The 27434-nt window shown below is 44.1% G+C and overlaps 1 protein-coding gene across 1 annotated transcript in view; it reads right to left on the bottom strand.

Moving 5' to 3' along the window:
* The window catches only part of Pde11a (phosphodiesterase 11A), a 324698-nt gene that overhangs the window by 122888 nt on the left and 174376 nt on the right, over positions 1 to 27434 (bottom strand). The window contains exons 8-10 of the mRNA XM_060390423.1: positions 26666 to 26733; positions 25692 to 25784; positions 2239 to 2289 (exon numbers count right to left, since the gene is read on the bottom strand). Of these exons, the coding sequence (XP_060246406.1) occupies positions 2239 to 2289; positions 25692 to 25784; positions 26666 to 26733 (212 nt within the window). The remainder of the gene's footprint in view (positions 1 to 2238; positions 2290 to 25691; positions 25785 to 26665; positions 26734 to 27434) is intronic.

The raw sequence follows: 27434 nt of genomic DNA, 5'->3' as shown, positions 1-27434 counted from the left end.
TTTTATTTACTTTATATATCAAGGAAAAAGCCATTTGGTTAAAATTGTCTACTATATCTCAATTACATTATAATAGGATACCAGCTAATATCTTTTGGGATAAAATCTGGAATAAATCAATTCAGTTAATAATCTTGATGGTTTTAAGATGAAATAACCCTTTGTTCTCAAATTTAAATACTTCATATTTTTAGTATGTTTGGGAACTAATAATAGAAAGGCTTGACATGTTCTAAGACAGTGGATCTCCGTTTGCTCTAAAGCAAAGAATGAGGCCTGGGTGCAGGTTAGTGACCTTCACAAGGCAGGTAGCTCTAGACAGTGCATGGCTTGCTGTATTTCTGAGAGGTTGCTGTGTGTGGTTTTTACACTCACATTTAGTTCATTATGCACTTTGCTGTCTTCTTAATGGTCCTTCCCTGCTTTGGCAACAAGAATAATCATAATAGCAGCAAAAGGATGTATTATCCTTTTAGCAGGAGCTGGGTATTGCCATAAATGAGATTTCTAGGTAATAAGACCTTTGCTTGATTGTTTAACTTTCCAAATTTATAGATAAAATGAATTTTTTACAGATTTATCATATAATATCTGGTGTTTTGATACATTAAAACTAAGTTTTATTAAGGTAAATAAGCTTTAAGTATTTAATGGAAAATATATAATTTATACACATTAAAATTCAATTTAAAAAGGCATCTAAAATAATTTTATATTACAGTTTTAATGTTTTCTTGACTGCTAATTGCTTTAATATCTAGAATACTGATACCCTTTGCACTCATTCATTTGTTTACCATGAATTTACTGGGTGTCATTTTTTCTAAGAACTGTGCAAGGCAGTAGAGACAGAACCATGAAGAAAATGTAAGAAAATTCCGGCCATAATCAAGCTCATGCCATAGTCAACATATGCCATGGTTTCGATGAATCCCCAAATTCCATGTGGAAATTTGTAGTCGTGTTGGGAGGCGGGTGTGTCCTGAGGGCCCCACCTTAGTTTATGGACGCATGGACTCATGGCTTACCAAAAGGGAGGCTAGGCTGTAGAGCTCTGAGTACTTTCTCCAGCTTGTCACATGATGTCCTCTGCCGTGTTATGATGAAGCAAGAAGCTCCCCCCCGCCACACACACACTAGATGTTGAGCAAACGTCATGCCCTTGGGTTTCTCACTCTTTATAGCATGGGCTGAGTAAATCTCTGTTGATTATAAATTACATAGTCTGGGGTATTTTGTTACAGAGACAGAAATAAACTGAAAGAGTATGCAAGATGCTTGCCTCTACAACAATAGGTTCAGACTGCTTCGGTCTAGATTGCTTTGTTCCTTCCAGGGCTGGGGGCAGCAATTACCTCTTGAAGGCACTGTCTCTCCTCTTGATCTGGGGTACCACCGTAAGACCTTTCTTTAAGCATCTGTCTAATGTAACAACTCATTACAGGCCTGTCGCGCGTAACTTACCCTCCTGCGGAATTCTATCCCTGTACTCAGTGTCTTTGTCCTCTTTAGTGGTTCATGTGATTTAATTCTAATATGATTATATCAGGACCAAAGGCCTCTGTGCCATTCTTTACCCGGGAGGATAAAATGGATCTATGTGCAAATGGGACTCCTAGAAGAACAGCAAGCAACGTCATGTAGTAATACTACAGCATATGGATATTTCTTATGGTTGCGGAACCTTTTCCTGATAATTCCCAAAACTTTAAAGCAGAGTTTAGAAATGCAAACACCAAAGCAGAGGGAGGCGTGCGGTTAAGAACTCCAGTTAACCCTTTATTGGTTATATTGGTCCTACTGAGCATAGCCCTTCACAGGGCCGTGAGGTTGAGATGGCCCCACACAGGGAAAGAGCCCAGCGGTGCTCCTGGCACACAGTGAGCATGAATGTTAGCTGCTGTGACCTCAACCTCATTCAGTTTTATAGATAAATAAGACAATAAGGCCCTCAAAATTTTAACTGGACAGTAAGAAGTAAAACCAATGCCCAAGCTCACCCTATCACACCGGCTCCTCCCCGCCCTCGCCCCGTATCTGCACGCTTAACAAGTGGAAAGATGTCCTGACCCAGGTACACCGCACAGGGACCACTCCACCATGGACTCCTTTGGCCCCTCTAAAACGAAGGACTGCAGGCCGCTCTGCCCAGGACTGTGGCCCACACCCCCAGCGAGAACGACAGGGTCGGACAAGGTTTAACTTCACGTGCTGACAGAGCAACATTCCCTTCCTCACCTTAAACTTGTCGACTTCCGCCTTGGAACACGTGGCGTGGTAGGACAGCACCTGAGGCGGGAGAGGACAGAGCGTCAGTAAGGGACATGAAGGGCTCGTCTCCCTTTCTCCTCCCTTGAAACGGGCTTTGCTCACGTACACCACCTCGGGACAGCCGAGTTCAGCGTCTAACAGGAGATTCCTGTGAATTGCCTGTGGCGCAGACTAAAGGCTGGCTGCGTTACATCGGTATTTGTCAAGACCACAATGACCAGAGAATGTGAATACCTCTCTCTTGAGAAATGCTCCATAACAGCTGTGTGTGTGTGTGTGTGTGTGTGTGTGTGTGTGTGTCTTTGTGTGTGTGTCTTATGGGAGATTCTGTTGTTGCTGGCCCTGCTTCCATTCCCCCACCACCCCCACTTGTTGCTAACTGCCCTGGAAAGGTTATATGGCTGTGCACTGGTAACCCGTGTAGAAGCAGGATTATATCCCTAACCTTACTGACATTGGCCTTAGCTTGTGACCTTCATTGGGCAAAGGGATGTTAGGGAGAGTGTCAGATGTGACTTTTTAAGGAAATGTGGTATCTGTATCTGTATATCTATCTATCTGTCTGTCTGTCTGTCTGTCTGTCTGTCTATCTATCTAAATGTAATATCTGTATCTATCTATCATTATCTATCACCTATCTATATCTATCATCTTATCTATCTATCTATCTATCTATCTATCTATCTATCTATCTATCTAAATGTGATATCTGTATCTGTTTATCTATCTATCTAAATGTAATATCTGTATCTATCTATCTATCTATCTATCATTATCTATCACCTATGTATCTATTTCTATTATCTATCTATCTATCTATCTATCTATCTACACCTATCATCTATCTATCTCTCTATACCTATATCTATCTATTTATCTATCAATCAATCATGTATGTATGTATTCAACTTTAGTGTCTGGAGGTGACAACCACAGCTGTTCTGGACAGCAGAACAGGCAGGAGACAAACATCCTGGCCGGCCTGCGGCCCCAGGTTCCTTGTTTACGGGACAAGTGAGTGCAGGGATGTTTAACGTAGCAGTACATTTTCAGACAAACACACATATGTACCACGCACCTACATACAACATACACATTTTACATGTTACACAAGCCTTGGGACATATCGAATCTTTCTGTACTTATCAACCTTGGAGAATCACAGTTCGCCTCTGAACTGCAGCTCAGCATTTTCCAAATCTAATTAGCTTTGGGACTCTGCTTTAGGTGATATAGCAATGTCACAACGTGCCAACCTAATAAGCCACTGACCAAGAATTTTTGAGAAATGCTGACGCAGGACAGCGACCTTCACGCTGTGAGAGGATACAGCAGTGGAGACAGCGCCTCACAGTGGCTGAACACAGCCTTGCAGCCACATTGTCCAAGCATCTTCGGTCTCAGCTGGGAGTGGGAGGGGGGCCGTTGCTCAGGCTCTTTGTAAAGTGGCATAGGGGCAACACTGTAGAGCCCCTCCACCCCTCCCATGTTTAACAGCAGCCTGTTCGTGAACAGCGGAGGCTCCACCCGAAAACCTTGGCAGGGGCCATTTTCCATTATTTTCAACAGGGAAAATATTAGAATACACTGTAAAGACGGTAACAACTTCGTAATCAGGGTACATAGGTGTGTATGAAACAAGGAACCCAATGACAGAAGATAATAACGTTCAAATGAAACCTTGTAACGTTTACTGGAAGAAAATACTGTGTCTCCTGCTGTGAGCAGTTTCTCACGGACTTGACTTCTTTTGCAATAGCTTTCCCAGTCCCCTCTCATGCTCAGAAGGGACTCATGAAAAACATTATATTGTGAGATAAATAGCATTTGTAAGGTTTGCTTATTAACAACAAAATGAGTTTCCACTGGCAAAATGCTAATTGTAACAATATTACCTGGGGTGGAATTATATTTCACAGAGTTCTTAGGAAAGTTTAACGCAATAGTACCTGTCGATTATCCTGCCTACAATTAACTTACATTGATTATATGAATAGTTAAAAGTGTACCCCACATATATTTGGCTGAGTATCATACATTATGATCTTTGTTGATTTAGTAGTTTTTCAATAAAATTATGTCCTTTTGGTTATGCTTTATTAAGGTAATATCTAAGATTATTATTGTCTTAGTTTTTTTTTGTGTGTGTTTGCACGTTCTTTTTGTTCTATTAAGTCTTTAAAATCGGCTGCAAAAAGCAAAACCAAAACCAAAGCTGCAATTCAAATCTTGGCCACTAGATGGTGGTCAGCCAGGCTTTTAGCACTTGAGGAAGGCAGGCTCCCACTTTCTTTAAATCAATTTTCCACCTCCTTTATTATTAAAAAAGAAAGAGAAAACCCTATTAACGACACTAAATTGAAACTATTTGAATCAGTGAAGCAAATAACTATTATAGACTAAGGCTCGCTGCTCGCTTAAAATTATTTTCTTTTTAATTTATAATTGCGGTGCATGTCTATTTATAAAGATTCCCGGTCTATAGCGTCCTAGTACACTTTTGTTCGCTTGTTTTTAAGAGGAGGGCTAGCCGGGTTGCCCTGAATATTCTCCTGCCTCAGATTCTCCACTGAGACTATGCAGTATGTGAGCTGTGAGCATTGCGCCTGGATATCCTTTTAATGAACTGCAATTTTAAATTTTGATTTAGTATGCTTGTCTGTTTTATGATTATTGTTTCATGTATTTTTTTTCTAAGAAGCATTAGGGTTACTGGTGTGTGCGTGTGCATACACGCATGAACAACTATTAAATTTCCTCTGTTTATTTGACTTGATTTGACAAATAACAAAATCAAGAAGCTTTTGGTTTTGGCCTTTGGATTTTCTTATAAGACTCCGCCTCTGCTGTATCACAACCAGGCAAGAGGGCAGAGGGGAAATTGGGCTCAGAATATGTTTGGCTCACTTTGCTTTCCTGAGACGGAATCTCAAGCTGTATTCCAGACTGTCCTGGAATTCATGACATAGTCAGGCTGACCTCCAATTTGTGATGATCCCCCTGCCTCAGCCTCACAGGGGCTGGAACTCTAGGAAGAGCTACCACTTTTGACTCTGCGAATCTTTCAGCCACCTTCTTCTGAAAGGTCCAGTACCGCCGGGATGAGCGGGAGAGAGTTCTCACTCACTGTTCTGCAGCTTCAACTGGAAGAATGGTTGCTACCCATACCCAGAACAGCCAGGACAGACAAGCAAGTTACTCAAGACAAAGAAAATCCTGAGGTTTTTCTTAGGCTTATTGTAGCCTTATTCTTCCAAGCATTTCTTGCTATTTCTAAAGGGCTTTGTAGACTTCATTAAGAAGGATATTTTATCTAGTTTTGTGTTGGTTTGAATGAAAACAGCATTCCTGGTATCTGTGAACATGTTATATTAGATAGAAAAAGGAAGCTGTCTACAGAAGGAATAACACTGATCAATAATTACGTGGGCTGAGTGTAACCACACGGTCCTTACACGGGTAAGAAGGGAGAGAGGAAGAGTGTAAGGACAAGGCAGGGAAGGTTAGGAGCTGAGCTCTACGCAGCACGAGGTTAGCTCCACAAGGCAGAGAACTCAGGTACACAGACTGTCTGTTAGCATCTCCAGAGGAGCAAGACCTCCCTGCATCTCTGTTCTAGCCTTGTAAGGTCTCTTGTAGATGCATGACTTCCAGAATTACAAGGTAGTTCACTTCCCTGGGCTGTAGTAAGTTCATGACAGCACAAAAGGAAACAAATGCACAGCACAAACCCTTTGTCAACTACGTAAGTAGCACCCCGTCCAGCAATTTAAACCAGAAACCACAGGATTATCCTTGACTGTTCCCTCTGAACTCTTTCCCTCACACTGAACACATCAGGAAAATATGATCTCCGCTCCTGTAACCTCAGCTCTCTTTCAGCCCATTGTAACCTCTCGGCTGGGATGATGTCTCTGTGGCTCCATGAGAGTAAGCTTACAAATGGCAACTCTTATCATCCCGCCCCCCCACCCCTGATGAAAACCCACCATCAGGTTTCCACCCATCTGCCCTATTTCCTCCAACACTGCCTACAGACTCCTTAGAGCTCTAGGTTAACGGGATAATCCAGCCGTGTGCAGAAACCCAGTAAGTCCTACCTCTGGTGTCCTTCAAACTTCCCTTAGTTCCACTTGTCCTTTTCTGACGACACCAACTCCACCTACCTCCTTTTGGATCTCTGACACATCAAGTTCTTGTGCCCCCGAGAGCTGCCTCCACCCTTGTTACCTGACAGGGATCACCTTTTGACTTAGGTTGTCTGTGAGCCCTTCAGTGAGGTCTTCCCTGATCACGACACGAAACCATTTTCCCCCGCTTGTATCCTTTGAGTCAAGAGGGTGCTTCTCACATCACTTCTACAACTGCCCGTGTCCCCACCCACCCGGAGCTCAACTATCATTAGTGTGCTTTGGGTCTGGAATGTCCCAGAAGAGCCTGACATGGAAGGTTTGGTCCTCGGCACAAATGGTGCAGTTGGGAGTTGGTAGAAACTTCGCAGGAGATGGGGCCTGGTTGGAAGAAGAAGGTCATTGGTGCGGTGCCTTTGAGGGGCATATTTTGTCCTTAGCTTCTCTCTTCTCTCTCCCTTGGCTTCAGAAACTTTGCACCAGCATGTGCCCCTCTGTCTTGTCTCAGGCCAAGTGACCGTGAAACCATAAGCCTTTGTTTTCTTATCAGGTAATTCGGCGTAGGGACCCCAAAAAGCTAACTGACAAGACCATGAAATCAAAGAGTAGCATTAGTTTTGATCACCAATGTACACCCTGCCCTTAGGAGGTGCGTGAAACTTAGTTGTCACTGGTATATTTGATGAACTAACCTATAAAACATAAGATCATTTTGAAAGGAAAGAATCTCCTTTTCCCACATGCCTCCTGGCTTCCTCTGTCGGCAGGTTGAATTGGTGCTGTTTCCTTGATTCAATAACAATAGAAACCATATGTGAGCATAAACGGGGCAGTATGGTTAGGAGTGTCAGAGAAGGCAAACATAGGAATGCCCAGTTAAAACTGTATTTCAGATCAGCGATAGATGCTTACGAAATTTGAGATATACTAAAACGATTCATCATTAACCTGAAGTTTAAATCTACCTACCCCGTGTCACGTGGTAAGCCCACTTTTCCTGATGCAAGTCGACAAGACTGAAGACAAACCTAAAACGATGCTAAGCTGTACTGCAAGATACTTATCCCCTCCCCCGTCTCCCAGCGACCTCTCCTTCAGAATGTTTCATTTGGATGTTTACCAGATGCTTTGAGTCTGGAATATTTTCCACAATGCTTCTGTTATGAGCTGAATTGTGTCTCTCAGTCTGCCAAATTCACGCACTGAATCCCTAGCCCTCAGAATGTGACCGTATTTGGAGACAGGATTCATAAGGGGGTAATTAAGATAAAGGGAGGTCATGGGAGTGCACTCAGTCAAATGCCAGTGGCGTGCTCACGACAAAGGACCTTAGCGCGGAAGGAAGACCATGAGGTTGTTAGAATGGGGCTGGTTTATGCAGATGAGATAGCCAGCCTGTTGGGGATACCACACAGGAGGTCAAAGTTTGGGATAGATGTAAGCAAACATCTATACCAAATGTGAAAGTTATCGGCTCAGGTTATTCTCTCCAGAAAGCCCTACTGGGCAGCCTCCCCGAGGAGGCTCTATGTATGTGTTACTTCTCCTGTATCTGTTCAGGATTCACTGAGTCATTAGGATTAACAATGACAAAGGGTAAGGTAAGATATCAGAATGGCAGCTGATATAAAAAGCTGATACTTAAGAATGGAGGGGACAACATAGGAGCTGCTGACACAGACTCTTCAGTAACAAACAGCTGAAGAACAGAAGCTTGCCTGCTGGCCCCTGCTCCAATCCCTGATGCTTTGCTGTATGAGGAATAGTCTTCATAAAATTAATTCCAATAAAAGTTAAGCACATTTGAATCCTTAGAAGGGACACTTGAAGACGCATTGTAAAACCTGGAGAAATAGCAGTGGGCTCACGACATTTATAGACTTTGAGGATGAGCGAGTACTTGATATATATTTTAAAGTAGGTTTTTTTTTTTTTTTTTTTTTTTTTTGTAGAAAGTTAATCTCTGAACTAGGAATTTTTTGTGACTGTTAAAGGCCTGACTCTGTAAAAAGAAAAGAAAAGAAAAGGACCTTAGGATAGAGAACACAGACAACACACAGAACAAGGAGTGGCCATGTAAAGACATGCTAAGAAGTCATCATCCATCAGCCACAAAGAAAGGTCACAGAAAGGTCACAAAAGAAACCAAAGCAGCAGTATCTTGAACTTGACCTTGAGACTCAAGAAATATGGAATTAATTTCCAGCGTTAGAGCCATCCAGCCTGTGGTATTTTGTTATATTACAACGGTCTTCAAAAATGAATAGAACTACATAACCTCATTAACCTAACATCTATGGCAAAATTGCAGGGAAAGAACAGAAGTAATTTCTGATTGCTTCTAGTCCAGCCAGTCCTCAAAAGAAAATCATCACTGTTTTGTACACGAATAAAACTGTACAGCACAGCTGATGACCAAAAACCAGGCAAATTCTTGTAGTCAAGAACAGAACTTAACAAAACACAAAAAACATACATGATGACTATTATTTTTGAGCATTCTTGGATAAGCTAAAGGATCCGTCTACATTTCCAGGCTGTATTAATTTTATAATCTACAGTCGCCCAGTCTTCCTGCTGCATAGCAAGGACTGAGGCACAGCATACAAACTGAACAATAATATGTTTGATCAGGTAAAAAGGTTCATTAAATGTGTCTGAATAGTTTGGAAGAAAACAATTGCAAACTGTAATAATAACATCCATGCTGTCTTCCTCTCTGAGAAATGTTGGTAGGTTGTAAGAGGTTGACCATAGTATACACAGTAGTTAATTTTTCTGACAGCTAAATAAAATTTGTATAAAGCTTACATAGGAAAGTAAACAGCTGATCGCTGAGACACTTGAGCTAACATTAAACTTTCGCAAGGAAATTTCCATCCCAGATGGATTTCTCTTTTGTGTCACCGTTAGTTTACAAAGCATTTGGAAGTTGAAACTAGTAACTCAGTTTTGTTGATGAGCTCTGACTTACGCATTCTCTGCTGTTTCTCAGATAAATCACTATTGGCAAACCCCCACCACTTTAATTAACTTTCAGATTGAACTAGCTCCTAGCAAAACAGAAAAGGCAAGATAAAGCCATTATCAGGCCGGAGGAAAGCAGAAGAAAACAGTCTTGCTTTTGTGTCGAGTTGGCACAGCAGGAAAGGACAATTAACTCTATTTCAAGAGAAGAGCGATGAACGGAGCCACGAAACTGGAATAGTGTGTGAAGCTTTGCCCTCTGCCAGTGTGTGGTTCAAGACCGGAGCCAAGTGCTTGCCTTGCAATTCCAGGAACCCAACAGGGTGGAGGGCAGAGCTCTCGTCCCAGTTGTTTTCAGTGTTAATTGGGTAGCCAGCCATTTGCTCCTGAAATGAAAACTGAAGTGCTGCCAAAGCACGGACGTGAAGAACCCCTTCTCAGAGTGGAGGGACAAGGGCCCCGTGAGGATCCCGTCTGGCTGTCTCCCTCAGGAAGACACTGCAGAACTGTTTACTGACAGGTTGATGGCTTTGCTGGAGAAGTGGCTCTTGGTGACAAACGAGAGGAAAAGGACACTGAAGATCTGCTAAGCTCATTTGAAGCAAAATCCCAAATAATTTCTATTGATGAGCTCTGAAATGAAAAGGTTTGCCATCAGCAGTAATCCTCCAGCTGAGAAAGGTGACAGTCTCCCTGGAGAAGCCAATTTACTTGGAGTGACCTAACGGAAGTGCTACCAGCAGTGTGAGGATACACACTCTTGGATTCTTTTTAAAAAAAAAAAACCAAGTTGATGACAGTGTTTAAAACATGGTGACTGAACAGGTGCATGGAGAGTTATCTGTTTCTATTGTCAAATATTTCAGAAACGGCCCTGCTGTCTAGTGGGATGCAATGTTCAGTTATCCCCGACTGGTAATAAAGTTGCTTACATCCTGGCAGGGCAAAAGAGAGCTAGATGGAGTTTAGATTCTCGGGCTTGGGGTCAGAGAAGGACCAAAAAGAAGATAGAGGAAGGAGGAGGAAGGGAACAGGTTGTCACGGGTTAGTGTGAACCAGGAGCACGTGGCCAAAAGCAGCTTGCTGTAAGGGCTGGCCCCTTAGAGCAGGAACCGCCTGAGTGGAACATGTGCAAGTATTTACGGGGTTTTTGGACGGGAAATAGACAAGGCAGCTGAGAGGGTTACAGTCTGCCCAGCCCCCATGCGTGAAGGCTGATCAAAAATCTAACAGGTTTCTGTGTCCTTTATAAAATAGTGGGTTAAGACTAACTGCCATTGCACTGATAACCGGGTTTGATTAACGTTAGTAGAAGAATTAACCCCACAACAGGTATCCCACTGACTCCTCCTCCCATGGGGCATCTTACTGAGTCTTCCTCCCAAAGGCAGCTCACTGGCCATTCATGCTTAGACTTAGCCCTTCTTTTCATTTCTGGCTTCTCTCCAATGCAATCTTTTTCCTTTTCTCATTTGTCCTCACATCTTGAATGTAAAAATCGCAAAACGCCACCCATTTCTCATAGAAAATGGTCTCCCACACCCTCTGGCTGGTGGATGCGATCATTATCTCTTCTTTTCCCTTTGCAATCTTTCCGTGGAATTCCAGGGCATCTGATTCCCTCTTCCTTGTGCCTCTTAACTCATTCATCGCTCAGCGGGCCACAAATTAGAATATACCAGATAGTTCCTGATTCAGTTGCTCTGAGTGGGGCCTGAGAATTTACATGCTTGGCGTTCCCAGAAAAAGCTGATGCTACTGGTTTGGGAGAAAATTCTGTGAAAACCACTGATTAAAGCCTACTTATGCATTTGCCGTGTTAAAATGGCCAGAATTTGCCCTACCAGAGGCCAAAGGTCAGATGTCACAGGGTGAGGAAAAAGATCAGTTTTGACTGCATCATCTCCAAGCCCCAGTCTGATGATTTGAATTGCTTCATTCTTAAAGACTGGAAATGATTATTTAGTTACTTTAATAACTATATTGTTTATGCCTGGATTTCTTTTCACTTTCTAAATCTATTGAAAGTGGAGATCGGGAGATTGAAAAAAAAATAGCTGTGAAACCTGTTTTGGTGAATATTCCTATAAAGCCCCTTGACTTACAAGAGCAATCTGATTGCATGCTATTCCAACCCACACAGCCCTGTGAGTGACCTCACTGTATTTTTGAGCAGAGAAACCAGACCTGACCTCTGAGTTGCCACTGACTTGCAGTATGAGCCTACTGCCTTCTTGTCGATAGGGTCAGAAGTAGCACTTGATGGTGTTTGTGTAGAAAATTTCTTTAATGAATTACCAGCAAAAGTTCTCAAGGCAGGCCATTTCCCTCCAGTTAGCAAATTTTGTTTTCTTAATTATCACCACTTAGGATGCCAGTATTGGGAAGCAGAATAACTTGGCCTTTGAACTCATCTTTTTCACTCCACTAGCCTTATGATCTCAGTCTAATTTCTTAGCTCAAGGCACAGTTTCATTGTGAATAAGGGGGAGGAGACCCCTTCCTTTTCCAATTACGTTCCACCAGCCAGAGTGTCGTAGTCCCTGTTCTATTGCTGTGAAGAGACACCATGGTTACAGCGGCGCTTATAAAAGCAATCATTTAGTTGGGGGCTGGCTTTCGGTTTCAGAGGTTTAGTTATCATGTTGGGGAGCATGTGTGCAAGCAGGTGCTCTATCTAGATCTACAGGCTGCAAGACACGCTAGGCTTGTCACGGGCTTTTGAAGCCTCAAAGGCCACACACGTGCATACTCTCTCCAACAAGGCCACACTTTTCAAATAATGCCATTCTCTGGTGACTGAGCATTCAAATATATGAGCCCATGTGGGCTTTCCTTATTCAAAGAGCAAGTTCCAAGACCCTTTCACTCCAACCCTGGAGGAAAAGTAATCCTACCATGGGACCTGAAAAATGAGGGTCAGGGACGCTTGATAATGAGCCAGAATGGTGACCATGAAGGATGGACAAAACAAACAGCAACTTAGAATTATGATGGTAGGGACTGTGTCTAAGACCAGAGCACATGATCCCAGCACATGGATCTATTATATGGATTTTGTGGTTAATTTGATGATTTTATTACTTCCTAACTCCTGTCTGTATTATAAAGATTGTGTTTGGCAGATAAGATCTCCAAGTGAAATTATAGTGCATGTATATCAGGTATTGTTTATACCTAACATATATGGTACACATAGCATTGGATTATTAGATATTATTGGATTAATTATACACATTCTAATGCCCATGTGAAAAAGTTATTATAAGAGAGGGGTAATGGCTGGCTTATTCCTGTTACATAACTGTGAGAAAATGCCTATTCATTTCAATCATTTAAATGTCATTAGGATGAAAGAGACAGGCATTTTCTTTGGAAAAGTTTCACGTGGTAATGACTTTTCTATTTTTCTAGGTTCCTACTCGTCTGTCACAGAGTATCTCAACCATTAACACTGAAATTAAAGAGGCCTTTGTGATTGATGGTGTGAGTCAACGTGACTCTCTCTATATGCATATTGGACTATAATTTATACGTGTTTTAAAATAAGTGTTCCGTTCCCACGGCTGTCGTATTTCTTACATTCTGTTTTGAAGCGAGGCTGTTTTTCTTAATCATGAAAGTTATTAACTGTATTAAAGCCTCGCAAATGCTTTTCTATGAACTCCTCACTCCCTTGTTTCTGTTTGTTATGACGAGCAGCATCCTTTTGGACTAACTGAGCAAGCTTGGATTGGTTAGTGCCATTTCTCAAATAACCATAACATGCACCAAGGTTCTCCAAACCTGCAATTTATATGTCTGCAATTATTCATCGTCTACTTTCATTTTATATTGGATTTCTGAATATCCAAGTATTGAATATGTATTTATATTTTACGTGTGTATCCCCCCCCCATGGTTTTTGTTTACATGATCAAAAGGACTCCTGGAGGGGTTTATCATTTTGGAGAGCCACATTGTTTGCACTGATTACAGAAGAGCACCATGGAACAATGGAGGTTATGTGGCCTTGGGTGGGACTTCCCTCTAGGCCAACGGTTCTCAACCTTCCTAATGCTGCAACCCTTTAATATACTTCCTCACGCTGTTGACCCCCAATCATAAGTTTTTTTTTGTTACTTCGTAACTGTAATTTTGCTACTGTTATGAATTGTAATGTAAATATCTGTGTTTCCCAGTGGTCTGTGAAAGCGTCATTTGACCCTGGGAGGGGTCGCTACCTACGGGTTGAGAACCACTGCTCTGAGCAAAAAAAGGCAAAAGAGAGGCTAGACTGGTCACGTTGGTTTGAATGTGAAAGGTTTCCCCCAAAGCCTTGGGTTTTGAAGGCCTGGTTCCCGGTCAGTGGTGGTATTTGGGGAGGTGCTGGAAACTTCATGGGTGTGTGGGTATTACAGGAAGGACATGAGGATATCTGGGACAGGAAGTTGGGTGCAAGGGCCTGGCATGTGTCTAGCTTTTTCAAGGACAAATAAGGAGGCCAGTGAGGCAGAGAAGGTAAGGGCGGGGGGAGTAAGAGAAGATTGGAGAAGAAACATAGCGGTTTTAGAAATCATCACCATTTGGCTTTTGGTTAGTACAAGCAGTAGAGTTCTTCCTGCAGACAGGGACAGCTTCCTCAGTAATGTTGGCTAACTGACCCCAAAGTGCTCACTCAGTTAGGGGCCATTGCCCCCCTATACAAAGAAGTGGCGGATGTTTCTCCTTCATCTCTGCACAGGTCGGGGCTGATGTCAACTGCACAGACTCATAGGAGACAGGCCCTTTTGGAGAAACAACCTCATTCCCTGACAATCAGGATATTATCTCTTGTCTGCCACATCCCAAAACAAATGTCTGCTGTTTGTCAATTCTCTCTCTTTCTCTCGGTCTTTGGGCCTCAAGTTTTATCCCACAGTATGAGATGGACTTAATCATGTGTGTAGTTTGAACACAGGTTTGTGGTTGGATCTGTTGGGGGTCAAACCTAGCTTTATCGCTAATGGAAGAATATTTCCCAATGGCCACACCTCTTGAAACAAATGCACTAAAATAGAGGCTTTGTGAACTTAACATTTGCTCGTCACATGGTAGCATTCAGTGACAGGGGAGGGGCTGGAAGAGATAGACATTGCCTTAGACCGAAGCACTGAGCTATTGTAGTTGTGGTTGAGGTGACGGTCACCTTCCTGGGCTCGGCTGCTACAGAACTTATCAGCATATCTGACCTAAGGACCTACCAGATTGAGAAGCCAGTGGGGACTTCTCCAGGACCTTGTTTTCAGGATGCCTTCTGCTATGTCTTCTTAGGTGTCAAATGCCAGGCTTTTCTTCTCCCCAATGGGGCAGAGGTTAAATATAATATCAAGGGGTTTTATGGACAAAGTTAATGAAGATTGATTCTCACCTCAGACCTTTCAAGAAGTTAGTAGGGATCATGAGACAAAACACTCACTGATAGCCCCTGGAGAGTACAGATAAAGCTATTTAATTCTTACCGTTAGTTGTTTAATATAATGCCCTGTGTACCGATTACTTTTTCTGCTACTCTGACCAGTCGCCTATTGAGAAGCACCGTGAGGGAAGAAGGACTTGCTCTGTCTCACAATTGTAAGACACACAGTTTGTTACTGTGGGGGTGACCTGGAGGCCGGCAGCTCTATGGTGGTGGGAGTGGGAAGTGTCTTACTCACATCTCTGTGGACCAGGAAGAAATAATAACAGTAGTAACAGCAATAATAATAATAATAATAAAACTCCATCAAGAACAAGGGCTAGGCTATGATTCTCTCAGCCTGTAGTTCAGTGACTAGCTGGTTCCAGGTAGGGTTCGGCCACTTAGAGATTTTATGTCCTCTCCAGTCAGCTGAGACCCAACATCTCCAATATATTGCATGCAAACCACAAAACTCCCTACACATAGGGAAATATATGTGTCTGCATACATGAATGCATATACAAGCATATGCACACATGCTTTAACATATTAGTTACACTTGTCTTTTGTAAGGATTTGACGTGACCTTCAGTCACACCGAAGGCAAATACTGGGACAGAGACACTCAGTGCAGTAGCCTCTCCGGAGCCTGTGTGATACTTAGCTGAGCAGTGAGCTGAGCTGTCTAAGACACGGGCAACCTGAGGCCCTGTGAGGATGGATCTCTTACCACGTGCCATCCAAGTATGTTCCAAGTTCCTAAAATCACATAGACTGAGTTTTAAATTCTCAACCCCACAGCCCTGCCCCAGACATCCCACAGGCCCCCAGCTCACTGACCGGATCAAACGGGCCCGTTCCCTAGATTTGGCCTCCTCTTTATGCATCTTTAGATAGGGCTATGAACAGTGTGTAATGTGCAAACCACACAGCTTATTATGTGCAAGCTACTGGCATGTGAGGGGCCTAGAAGGAGGCAGGCAGGCAGTGCCGGCCTCCTCTGCTTGACTCCTGTTGTGGGTTGCCACCTTTGGGAAGCATCATCCCCTTTCCACCTCGGTGTAAAATACCACTAGGATTCTTCACATGGTCCTCAGAATAGATGCTAGTTTCCTGCTGGGATGAGCAAACTCGGGCTTCCCAAACCAGTGATGGCCAGATGATCCTACAAGGCAAGGCGGTTCTGCTACAGAGGCTGTCTTCTTTCCCAACCTGGCTCAGCTCATTTAGGAGTTACAATTAGATTTAGACAGAACTGCATTCAAGGTTGAGTTGCTGGAGCGTGGTGGAGAACCTGGCCTAGTTCTAGACTGCACTGTAAACCTCCTTGAAGGTAAGCTAGTGCTTTTCAAGGAGGTTCAGGAAGAGGAGAGAGTACATTTCCAAGGGCGTTTCGTTCCCCTTACTTTTTAAAATCAGTGTGTCTTCCTCAGTGTCCTGAGTCACTGTCCTCATCATCATGTGCTCCCTGCGGTGCAAGGCAGGACTTCCAAGATGCTTCCCACCTCACTTCCATCATGGCCACCTGGTCCCAGGGGTGAGCGCAGCCTTGCAACTGGGAAGGCAGTCCCCAGACAACCCTCTGTGCACCAGCTGATCACATGGGCCCTTGAAACCCAGACCTGCGTTTGCATCCGGATGCTTTAGCCAGCTACAAAACCCATCTCAGCAAGTCCCTAGACCGCACTGAGCCTCCATCTGGTCATTGGTCAAGTGGGAATCCTGCTGTCTTCTCCATGTGCTTTGGTAAAGGTTCTATGAGATCATTCCATAGGGCATGTTACACAGGGCTTCCCAGACATCCAGTTAATAAAACCCTCTCATAAGGACCCAAAACATCATACCACAGAACCAAAATAATGGAAAAACAACCCAGTGAAGGAAAAAATTCCAAACATGCCAGGACACGTGCAGGCAAGTAACAGTGACTTCCTAAGGTTTCCATGGGAACCATGTTTCATTATTCCAAACATCTGCTGTGTTTGGGGACTCAGTCCAGAGTCCTGAAGCACATTCGTTAGACCACAGCAGTGCCGACAAATCCTATAAAGATGGATTTGATTTGGGAAATCCACCAAACGTTCAGCAGGAAATAAAGTGAAAACACAGTCAACTTCTTGTTAGACACACAGCTGTGTTTATAAAGAACCAACATTAATCTCTCTGCAGACAGCAGAATGCTTCCTCCAAAGTGTCAAACGAATCACACTCCCCTCCTGCAGAAGACTCCTCAATCGTTCTCCATTGTTCTTAGAGTCAAGTTCGAGTCCCGACATGTAACACCACCTAACTTCCGTGACCTGCCCTCTGCAGCCCTGTGCTTGCCTCTCTCCTGCTGTGCAGGGATGTCCTGTTGCCCTGAGAAGCCGCAGTCCTTTCCACGTCCACCCGAAGCTTTCCTTCTCCCTGGAGCATTCCTGAGAACTGTCTTTCAAAATTGCCTGGCTCACCCACTGTCGCTTGGAGGTTGCTCTCTCTGCAGACCAGTTATGATAAAGCTCTCATTACATGCTTCATGTGGTACCGGGGTCCGTCCCGAGCTGCTCACACAGCACAGTGGTCGCTGGCTCCGCAGCCTCTGTCTTCTCATAGACTGAAATTATGTGGAGCGTTATACTGTGGCCCATGGCATGGACATGTCCTCAGAAAAAAATAATAAAATTACTACCCCCCCCTCAAAAAAAAAAAACCCACAAGGAAAGCTGAATGAAGTAGGGCTCTAGGAAACAGTGGTGCAGCCATGTCAGTTCACTACAGCGGACATACTGGGCTAACGTAAGATGCTGAATGGGGGTACCTACGTTCACTTCCCAGCACCCACGGCCAGCGGCACACGACCACCAGCAACGCCAGCCCCAGGGGACCCAGTGCCATCTTCTGGCCTCCGTAGTCACCCGTACTCATGCACACATATACGCAGACACATAATTAGGAGCAAATCTTTAAAATAAAATACAATGAAAAGTGAAAAAAAAAGTTCTAAAAGTAGAGTTTACTTAAAATAGTATCTGGCGAAAGGCTGGCAGGACTTCCACTTTGCACAGCACATAAGTGAAAACGTTCCTAAGACTGAATCTAGAATCTGAGAAATTTTGTCAGTTATTAGACAGATGCAATGGTATTGGGGGAAAAAAACAAACGAAGCTAGCTTTGCAGTGCTTAAAGACGGGCAAGAGCTATTCTTCGAGAAGCCCCACGAGGGCGCTGTTCCTACTCTGTTGTCAGAGCGCTCTCCTAGAGGCCTGGCGTTTGCACTAATCAGAAAATTAACCTCATCCCAGTCCCCTGTCTACCGAATGACACCTGCTTCTGGGGAATTAGCTTTCATCTGGGGGGTGGGAGGGGAGGGTCATTGCAATTAGAGCCCTGAATGAGGGTGGGGACAGGAGACGCTGTAACTGTTACTATCAATACCCACGCGCGTTGCCCCGCAGTGTGTGCTGGAAGGAGATTCTTCCTGTACGTTACGATTATGATCCTTGCCTGCACTCCCTTGTGCTTGATTTCATTCAGAAAAAGACTTCCTGCGCGCAGCCTGTGCGCCGTGTCTTGTGCAAGCCCTAGGGGAACGGAGGCAGCCAGCCGCACAGACACAGCTCTGGGTATGGGATCCAGCCTCTGGTGGGACCCGACCTAGGGAACACCCTGGGTCTGCCCTCCTCGCTGGGTGCTGCGGAGCTGAGCGCATCGGCTTGCTCGCCCTTTCTGTGTATACGACCAAACCAAGAGCCTTCCCGAGGTCGTTGGTGGGCTGACGGAGGCCCCGGGCGCGCAAAAGGCTTATGAGTTAGTCTTGAAAACCCGTGAGAACGTACCCTGATACCGACCTCAGGCACGGGCCCTTACCTCCCAGCAATCTCATGCTTAGGCTTCAAAAGACGCAAGGAAACAAACAAACCTGCATTACACCGAGAGCAAAGACCACACTAGGCAAAGGGGTTTGGAAGCAACAGTTTGGCACTGGAAAACCTCGCAAAAGCTTATGGGTTAACTGTTCTAGTGGTGGCGCTGCAGGGAGGTGCAGAGAGTTTAGGAGAGAGGGATGGAGCTGGAGAAGCAGGTCACAGGGGCGTTGAAGGTGATGTTGGGTCTCTGTTCCTTTCCTCTCTCCTCTTGGCTCCTGGACTCACACGGGGAGAGCCGCTTTCTGTACCGCACGCTCCTGGTGGCAATACTCTGCCTCATCCAGGTGAAACCGACAGAGCCAAGAGACTCCTGAGAAATGTCCGGAACCGTGGGCGGGTTTCGCTAAGCTGTTTCCCTTAAATATTCTGTCACTGCGACAAAAGCTGACACAGACCTCTTCAGACTGCCCAGGACTTGCTCTCTGATTTTCACTCTCTGCTCAGCGCCCTGCTGTTTCCTTTATGGGACCTTACCATGAAGTTGTCTTGGTATGCTGTATGCCTATCCCTGTTTTCTACTGGAGCACAATAAATAGTCTTTGTCTTTCCTCAGTAGCTAAAACAGCAGCGGCCACACATTAAGTGAAGTTAGTCCAAAGGGGACGCACGAGTTTCCTAGCAAAGTCAGAGTCACAGACGAAGGGAAATGGTGGTTGCCATGGGTGACAGGGGGCTGAGCTAGTATGCTGTGGATGAAGCGTCAGGTTGGGAGAAAGCCGCCGGTGGGGGCTGTATAACAACCTGAAGCTCTTAGAGCCACCGAACCGCTTACAAGCGGTTGGAATAATAAACTCCCCGTCGTGCTTATTTTTTTGCCACAATTATAAATTAGTAAAACAAAAAAAAGTTGCCTGGACAGTATGTGCGAACAACTGCATCGTTGTCATGAACAGGGAGGACAACACCTCTCCCAAAGGCTCTGCCCTTCCACCCCACCTCTGAGCCTGAGCCTGTTTGAGGGAGGAAGGAAGAAAAGAAAAGAAGCTCCTTATAAACTCTCTTGGCAACAGGCTTCTAACTGCAGGAAAGAAGGCAACTTACAGATACCCAACATGTCGGTGTATAAGAGCCTTCATCCAGGGGTAACATCTGGCTCAAGGGGAGTGGTCAAGAGAAGAAGCTGCCATTAGCATCTGGTCACATCCTAGGAGTCCAGCTCTTTCAATCGCCTAGCCAGAGGAAATTTTCCTTAGCGTTTAGGAGACGCCTCGTGGGAGGACCATCTCTTCCCCTAAACCGGGAATCCAGGTTGGCTCCTTAGCTCTAATGGAAGGACGCAGCCCATGGGCGCAGTGTCTGGAGAGAAACCTTCCCTACCTTCCTCCTTGCCTTCCCCACAAGACCAACTCTGCCCACAGTGTGCAGAATACGGGGGAGGCGCTCTGCCCATCCGGGGGCACCAAGATTTCTACTAAGCATGACTCACTCCCCTTCCCGTTGTCATCAGCCTTAAAAGGGTCACAGTTTTCCCCTTTTGGACTCTTGTTCTGGAAGACCAAAATGGGAGGGCAGCACAAATGCATCCATGTATTCAGTGCATTTCTACTGAGTACCAATTATGTAAAAAAAAAAAAAAAAAAAGGCTAGGGTGGTGGAATAAAACGTAATCACACACTTCAGGGCACACACGTTCAGGCAGAGGAAAACACAGGGGTATAGTGCAGGACAAAAGCATGGCAGCCACGAGACTAGAAGTTTTCTGGAGTGCATCTAAAGCACGCCAACGGGGTCGTCCTGAGTGGGGCGGCCGAATTGGGGCAGAGAATAATGAAAGTTGAGGGGACGAGAAGGATCAGATGGCAGGGAGGCAGGTGGCTGGTTTGTAGGCTATGAATTTCTGAGTGGGTAAGTAGCATGAAATTCTCTGAGAAGAGAAAGGAGAGCCACGGGAAGGAAAGGGGTTTGGTTTGAGATTTCCAGGGGCCCCAGAGGCCAGGACATTTGTATTTTGATAGGTAGCAGGGGAGAAATTTAAGGTCTGTGAGTAGGCGAGTGAGGCAATCTAAACCGTGTTTTAGGAGGAACAGGTAGAAGCGGACTGCAATAGCCCAGCCAAGAGGTAATGAGGCCCTTAAGCAGGACGGCTGCTGTGAAAATTGGGAAGGAAGAAACAGACGGGAGAGGCTTTGGGGAGCTGGTATAAATGGTGCCTGCCTCCTGACTGCATCCGCCTTTTCCTCGCTCTCTGTTCGACCCTCATTCCTCTCCTCACTCTGACGGTGAGACTGCATGAGGCAGTCCTCACCACCCGGACTTACACTTCCGGGAAATATTCTCATCTGTATTAGGTGAGGCTTCATTTGCAATAACTGTGAAGGACCCCCTGAAGGACAATCCTTGATGCTCCGAATGAGAACACACCACCCCACATCTCACTCCTGTTGTACTTTCTCTGCACACTGGCCTTTAGGTAAAGTTCCTCCTTTGTTCTTAGGACCTCCGCCTGGAAAAATATGAACCTTCAGAAATAGCGTTTCTTGAGGTTTTGGCTGCTTGCACAGAATGGAAATCGTGAACATAAAAGTAAATTTGTTAAGATGATTGTAATTTCTTTCTTTGTTCCGTCACTCTGCTGAAAGAGCATTTGAGAACTCTGCAGTACTAATGCTACATATTTAGTAAAAGGATTTTAACAACAGAATTTTATAACGAAGTTATGAGAAATTCAGAAAAGCAGTCACCAAAATAATTGGATTGATAGCTCAGTTGTTAAAGAAAACCTAGGTATTACATTAGCCATTACGTTTTTAAAAGCCAGAAAAGCAGGAGGTTTGTAGTTTGCATTTCTGCCTTTCACCTTCGGTGGCTTGTAACTGCAAAGAACGGAGGTTTCCAGCATGTGGCAATGGGAAGAGACTCCTATCCTCACTCCGTCCTTCTCTGGTGGCTTCACCCTTGGATATGAGGTTGTCATTTCCAGGCCCCACGCCTGTCTGCAGAGGCACACATGGTAACACGGGGCCTGTCCGGAGGAAGCAGAGTGTTCTGAAATAGCCACACCTCAGTGGTGCCAGGGTGAACAGCAATGGTGCCAGGGTGGACAGCAATGGTGCCAGGGTACACTGTAATGTAGTTTGCAAAACCTGAATCAAAGAATGAAGTATTCTATTTTGGACTCAAGTTCAAAGCTGGACATGATCTGCCTCATCAAACAGGCAAGGAGTCATGGCCCCCAGCCAGCACAGCCTTAGATTAGCCTGAGGGTGAGCAGACAGACTTCAGTGGAGATCAAGGACAGTACCGCACCGGGTCCATGCAAACAGCTAACCAGAGCTCTTCCACAGCTCTGGTTCAATGACCCTTCTCCCTCAGAACAAATCCTCAGCTCCTTGGGTGCTGTCTCTAATATGGCTCAGTACTTGTGTATAAGCCTTGCAACCTCATACAGGCTGTCATCTCTCCATCGCTCACCTGAGGTGACGCAGTACAAGAGATGGAAGTTTCCAGGATCTTTCCATCATGGCTGAGTTCACAGTTGTAGAGCCAGGGAAGAGAGAGGACCAAGTGTGTCTGCCATCATTGAATGCCACCTCTACACACTGCCCCCATGTAACGTAACTTAAGTGTTAAAGTACTTTCTTATGCTCATTTGCCATATGAAGTGACGAGGAACTTTTATGGAGTGTCCACAGTCTGCAGCTATGCAGCCAGGACTAAACCTAAGTTAGAACCAGGTGTCTGCAAACACGAGCGCCGTCTTCCACCTATCCTGCTTTTGGTGTGGCTGAGGCCATCAGCCCCTTAGGGCAAAGTGAAAGAAATGTTTGAAGTATCTTTAAAGCAATAAAATCTGGGAAGATTTTTTTTTTCCAGAGCAGTGGAACAAAATAATAAAGAGATATATTTAAATATATGCAAATAATTTGTATAATTTGATAAGTTTTAAATCAAAACAATTTAAAAGCTAGACATTAAGAGCTAGCATTAAAGAAATGCATGTAAATCAGTCTCTTTTTGAGGAGGTGGAATAAGTTAAAGCCATATTCTGTTAAAAAAGAAAGAAGGAAGGAGGGAAGGAGAAGAGAAGGCCAGTTTTTCAGGGACTCTGATTGTACTGGAGATTGTGCCAACCTCACTTATAAGGACTGATGGGGAAAATACTTACTTTAAGAGGCACCATGTTTTACTATATTTTTCCCCCTTGGGGAAAGGATGCTTAAAAGACAGAACAGCCCTGTGCTGTCTCCCTGGATTCTCCTGAACTCCAGGAGAGATACCCTCCTACAGGCTGCCAGTGCCCAGAACATGTGTGCTCTCTTCCTGAAAGGGAAGGCTTATAGGGTGCCTGAGGGGTGGCTTTCTTTCTATCACTCTTGTTGTTGTGAAAAATAAGAGGCCAAGGAATAAAAGAACTATTTTTAAAGACTGCCTTCTTTGGAAAATTCACATAGAATCAAGACCAAAAGGAACATATAAAAATATGAGACCAGTCTGGTCAGGCTGAATGGGAAATCTTTCCTTGGCTGCAATGGAACATGAGAAAGGGCTAGACCACGTCCTAATGCAGGAGGATTGAGACTATAAGAATAACCCTGTATGTGTTTGGTTCTGTCCCCTCTGGTTTTCTCTCTATCTCTTGGCTGTTATTGTTATTTTACTGCTTAAATTTTTTTTTGCTAGACCATTTATAGTATTATAAAGTAACTCAGATCCTTTATGGAACTAAGCTTCTTATAAATAATCTAAATATATATATATGCATATTTTAATAAAAAACCTTACAAAAATATTGCATTGGTTCATATTCATGTGCATTATTTATAAGGACACAAATTTAATGTATGTTCACTCAGAAGTTAATACATCACAGTACATGAAAATGTCACACCTGAGCCTGACTTTGGTAGCTCTGTCTTTTTAAGTGCTGAAGACAAGAACTCTTGCAATGGATCCATACCTATGGCGTAGGGTGGGACCGCCCAGTTACAAGCACCAAGTGACTTGAAGGTTGGCTGCCAGCTGGAGGGATGCCAAGGAGGCAATACTGGGATTTAACAGTTTAGTGCCCTCCTCTGGCGTGCAGGTGTACATGCAGACAGAACATTGTATACATAATAAATAAATCTTTTAAAATAAAAAATATAAATTACTAATTGTTAAAAAAAGGAAGTTAAGGAGACACCTCAGCATTTGCCGCTTCAAATCCACGCCCTTTTTTCCTCCTCCAGTCGCCTCTCAGCAGTAAACACACTACTGAGTCTAACAGCTCATTAACACCCTCACGGGCGTTACGTCACTGCAATCCCACAACCGAGTCACCGCATAACAACAGACTTTCCGGCTCCAGCGGTGATTCTGTGTTAGTGCGTGTGCTGTGCGTGCATGTCGCACGTGTATGGGTATGTGTGTGGGTGTGTGTACCTGCATGCGCACAGAGGACCAACAGTACTGAACCTGGTGATCACCAGTTCCGCTGGGCTGGCCAGAAGCGTTGCCCAAGGAAAGCCCTGCTACGGTCATTGAGGGATAGAATTATAGGCGCTGCCAAGCCTACCCGGCGTCCAGCGTTCATGAGGGCTCTGGGGGTCTGTACTCTGGCCTGTGCCTTTCCCCTGGAGCCGTCTCCTTAGCCCGCAGGTAGTGACTCATTTTTTTCCTTTCCTCCTTTCCTCCCTTCTTTTTTCCTTCCTCCCCCTCCCCTCTCTTTCCTCTTCCTTCCCTTCTTCCTTCCATCCCTCTCCTTCCTTCCTTCCTTTCTTTCTGAGACATGATCTCACTATGTAGCCCAGGCTGGCTTGGCATTTACCACGTAGACCAGGATGGCCTCAGTTTCACAGATGCCCTCCTGCCCCTGCCTCCTGATGCTCGGGTTAAAGGTGTGTGCCACCATGTCTAGTTTAGTAGTGACTCTTATACATTGGCTATATGTTTTCAGTTCACCTATTGGTTACAGGTAGTGTCTGTAGCCCTCACTATAAACATGGGTTATAGAAACAAAGCAATTCCTTCTCAGGAGAAATCCCTTACCTCAATCCCTTACTCTTCCATCTACCATCTTTCCTTTTCCCCTCCCTCCACCTGATGAACAGTGCACAGATCTGTCCTTTGTGCTCAGGACCCTGCCAGGCACTACAAAAAAAGTGAGGAAACTCTGTAATTCCAGAATCCATGCTCCACACAGGAAGAAAAGGTATGCAGACAGATTAGGTAACAACGTTGTCTTTAAGATCTGCAAGTTATCTCAAACGTCCCTCCAGTTTTCTCTCTCTCCTTGCGTCGGCTTGGTATCCAGAACATCCTGAAGAGTGCACATACATACATCACTGACATTTTAGCACTCATATTTATCTTCCCCACTTTATAAGTTTTTCTTAGGTGAAACAAAATCTTAGGTACCATCTATGGAGAAAACGCTGAGAAAAAAATAAGTCTTCTGTCAAAATCAGCCTCTGTGATTCACAGAACACCATGGGTCTGGGCATATGCAAAGACCAGAATGCAATTCTTGGTAGAAAGTATGTATACAGGTATTCATGGGGAAGCAGATCTGGGCTACATGTCTTCAGAGCCAGGTTTACCCTCTGTGGTAATAAAGGTTGTGCACACCCCCCCACACGCACGCACGCACGCACATATATTCAAGTTCATGATCTATTTAAGTCCTGGCAATTGTTCTCACTTGTTTGTTGGAGACAGGGTCTGGGTACGGAACCCAGACTGCCCTCAAACTTATCCTCTAGCCTCTGCCTCCCAAGGGCTGGGATTATAGCAGTGACAAGTTATTTTGACTTATCTCTACTTAAGAAATAAACTATGAAAATCTCTATCGGATGGTGCGATGCGTAGGGATGGGCTCTCAGGAATCCCAAAACTCCCTGATATAACAGGCAACACTGGATGGTTTCAAGACAGAGTTTCCGTTTGTTGCCCAGTTGAACCCAAGACCATAAAGTAATTAAGACTCAGTGAGGAGAGCATCTCAGGCTTCAACAGGACCAGTTTTCATCTCATACAGTCAAGGCCTGTCAGCATGGGATGCTGACAGGATACTGTACTTACATCAAGAGCCACAGACTGCTTCGCCCAGGACTTCTTCACTTGATCATACATAATTGTGTTGTTGATACCAAGGCCACAAAAGATGACGAAAGCCTAGGACACGAAAAGCCTGTTAATTAAAAACTGTAATAACTCACAGCCAAAAGCTAATATGAAAGCAGACAGTCACCAGAGACAGTTCCGAAAATATAATTTCACTGTGCTCAGAGGTGGGCCTCAGGGAAATGTGCATTAAAATCCTTAATTACTATTGTCATGTAAGAACTTTATAGTTCACAAATGCACATGAGAAAAAAAATCATTTCTTTAATGACATCGCGAGGAAATAACTTTGCACATTTGAAAGTTTACAATGTGTTTAAATGTGTCTTAATTTATTTGGGCAGTAGGCTGATTTTTCTTATTCTATTTTATTTAACTAAAAGGAGCCCCTTTTAATAGTGAGGCTATGAAATATTTTGGGCAAGAAGTAAAGTAAGAAAAACCACAAGAACTAAGATAAGAGCTAAGGTCAACAAGACAAATTTAGTATTAGCTACTAAAAAGATGGAATAAGAAAAAAAAATGATAGATGGGGGGTGGAGAGTAGATTCTGGCACAGTCTGTGAAAAGGCACATCAAAGCCAACCTCTTCTGCTGGAGTCAGAAGGGACAGAATTTTGTGAACTAGAGGGCTGCCTAAGGGTTTCATGATCAAAGTTGTGTGGCTAAGACAGGAACGGTAATACTAGGCTGCAGTGGGAGTATTTCTGCAATAAAACCAAGATGAAATGCTCAAAAGCTACAAGCTAATCCAATGAGTGAAAACACAATCAAATCTTGGCTACACATTTATATAGTCTTTAAATTTTCCTCTAGATTCTGGTACACCTTTTAACTATATTAAAACAATCAATGTTTATCCTGACAAAGGTGGGCAAGGAAACTGTCCATGGTTCAGTTCTGGTTCTCGGCTTATAAATTTACTTGCTCACCTCAAAAAGCCGTTGGTCTGCATCATCAAAAGGTTTCCCATCAAGTCTGTTCAGCACTTGAGCAACCCCTGTTGAGGAAAGGTGGGGACGGTGGTCATTGTCAGCACTGGGCATTGTGTCACTGTGACAGAGTGTGCCACAGCTGATTTTGTGAGTGACTTAACATACTCAGTTTAAACTCTACACACTGGAGGTGTGACAGAGTTGGCAAGTATATTAGAATATAGATACACAGTTTTACAGAAATCACTGAATCTATCTGTCTATCTATATCTACCCATCTCTTGTCTCTCTCAGTTTCTCTGTCTCCCTGTCTCTCTTTCTCTCTCTCTCTTTCTCTCTCTCTCTCTCTCCATATATATATATATATATATTTTTTCCCATTCCCAGCATTATACCACATGTGTTGGCATATGAATTCTAGAATGCAAAAAAAAAAAAAAAAAGGAACTTCAATCCTTGAAAGCTGATAGCTTGTATCTTCATTTAATAGAAACAAGCAAATAAAAATAGTGATGATTCTAAAGCAAGCCTATGGGTTTTTTTAAGTACCTAACTTCTGACTGGTGAGCTAACTCATCATATTCTCAACAACATATAAACAAAGGAAACGGCTTTCCCATAGAACAGGAAAACTGCAGCCCTAACTTTGAAGTGATGGTAGATGTTTATCACCAGGGTTGTGCGCAGGGCTGTGTGTGAGATTCCCATTCAATCAATGCGCAACTGTTTTTTATGGACATTTCCCCTCCTTTAAATACATACATAT

The sequence above is a fragment of the Meriones unguiculatus genome, chromosome 8 (assembly GCF_030254825.1).
Source record: "Meriones unguiculatus strain TT.TT164.6M chromosome 8, Bangor_MerUng_6.1, whole genome shotgun sequence".
In the NCBI taxonomy this organism is placed as follows: domain Eukaryota; kingdom Metazoa; phylum Chordata; class Mammalia; order Rodentia; family Muridae; genus Meriones; species Meriones unguiculatus.
The sequence above is the reverse complement of the archived record's forward strand: the minus strand, read 5'-3'. Positions and strand labels throughout refer to the sequence as shown.